Source organism: Cynoglossus semilaevis, unplaced genomic scaffold (assembly GCF_000523025.1).
Source record: "Cynoglossus semilaevis isolate Cse_v1.0 unplaced genomic scaffold, Cse_v1.0 C18865586, whole genome shotgun sequence".
In the NCBI taxonomy this organism is placed as follows: Eukaryota; Metazoa; Chordata; class Actinopteri; order Pleuronectiformes; family Cynoglossidae; genus Cynoglossus; species Cynoglossus semilaevis.
The window spans coordinates 1-546 of record NW_007592270.1 but is presented as its reverse complement, the minus strand read 5'-3'; the positions used below and the strand labels follow the sequence as shown (position 1 = coordinate 546).

Here is a 546-nt window from a genome sequence, read left to right as displayed (position 1 = left end):
ATTAACAGAGTACATGTTAACAACAACTCACCATTTCTGTTTTTCTTCTGAAGCTCTTCATCTGCTCCAGGAACTCCAGGAATTCCCAGGAACGTGTTGTGAGTGTTTCCATACCAGACGAGAAGCTCCTGGTCCGGTGGGATTGTCTGAAGAATGAAAGGGAACGGGATTTAAAACTTCAGACTTCACGCCCCTCAATGGCTCTGTCTGCTTTCTCGCCGCCAGGTGGCGCATGCATGCATACATCATCTCATCTCGACCTGTCCTCACCTCCACTGCCTTGTAGAAGATGCTGCTGCCGATCTGCACCACCTCCAGATTCTGCTCCTGCTCGTTCCTGGCGCACTTGATGTAAGTCATCCAGCTGCGCTGGTCCTCCTGACTGGCGTCGATAAAATACCGAACCGTACCGTCTTCGTTGAACACCTGAGGGCGCACAGAAAATATTTTATTAAATATACATTTATACAGTAGCAAACACTTTGTTCTAATGTTGTGGATCTGCTACAAACAGATCTTAATTTGATGAACTTTTTATGTTTTTAA

The 546-nt window shown here is 45.8% G+C and overlaps 1 protein-coding gene across 1 annotated transcript; it reads right to left on the bottom strand.

The window, feature by feature from the left end:
• Positions 1-13: 13 nt before the first annotated feature.
• Positions 14-504, bottom strand: LOC103399657 (PR domain zinc finger protein 12-like; the record flags this gene model as incomplete). The annotated part of the gene is made up of 2 exons (XM_008338309.2): positions 14-146; positions 271-504. Coding segments are annotated over 2 exons (367 nt in total), but the record flags the coding sequence as incomplete, so codon positions are not given.
• Between the last annotated feature and the right edge of the window lie 42 nt (positions 505-546).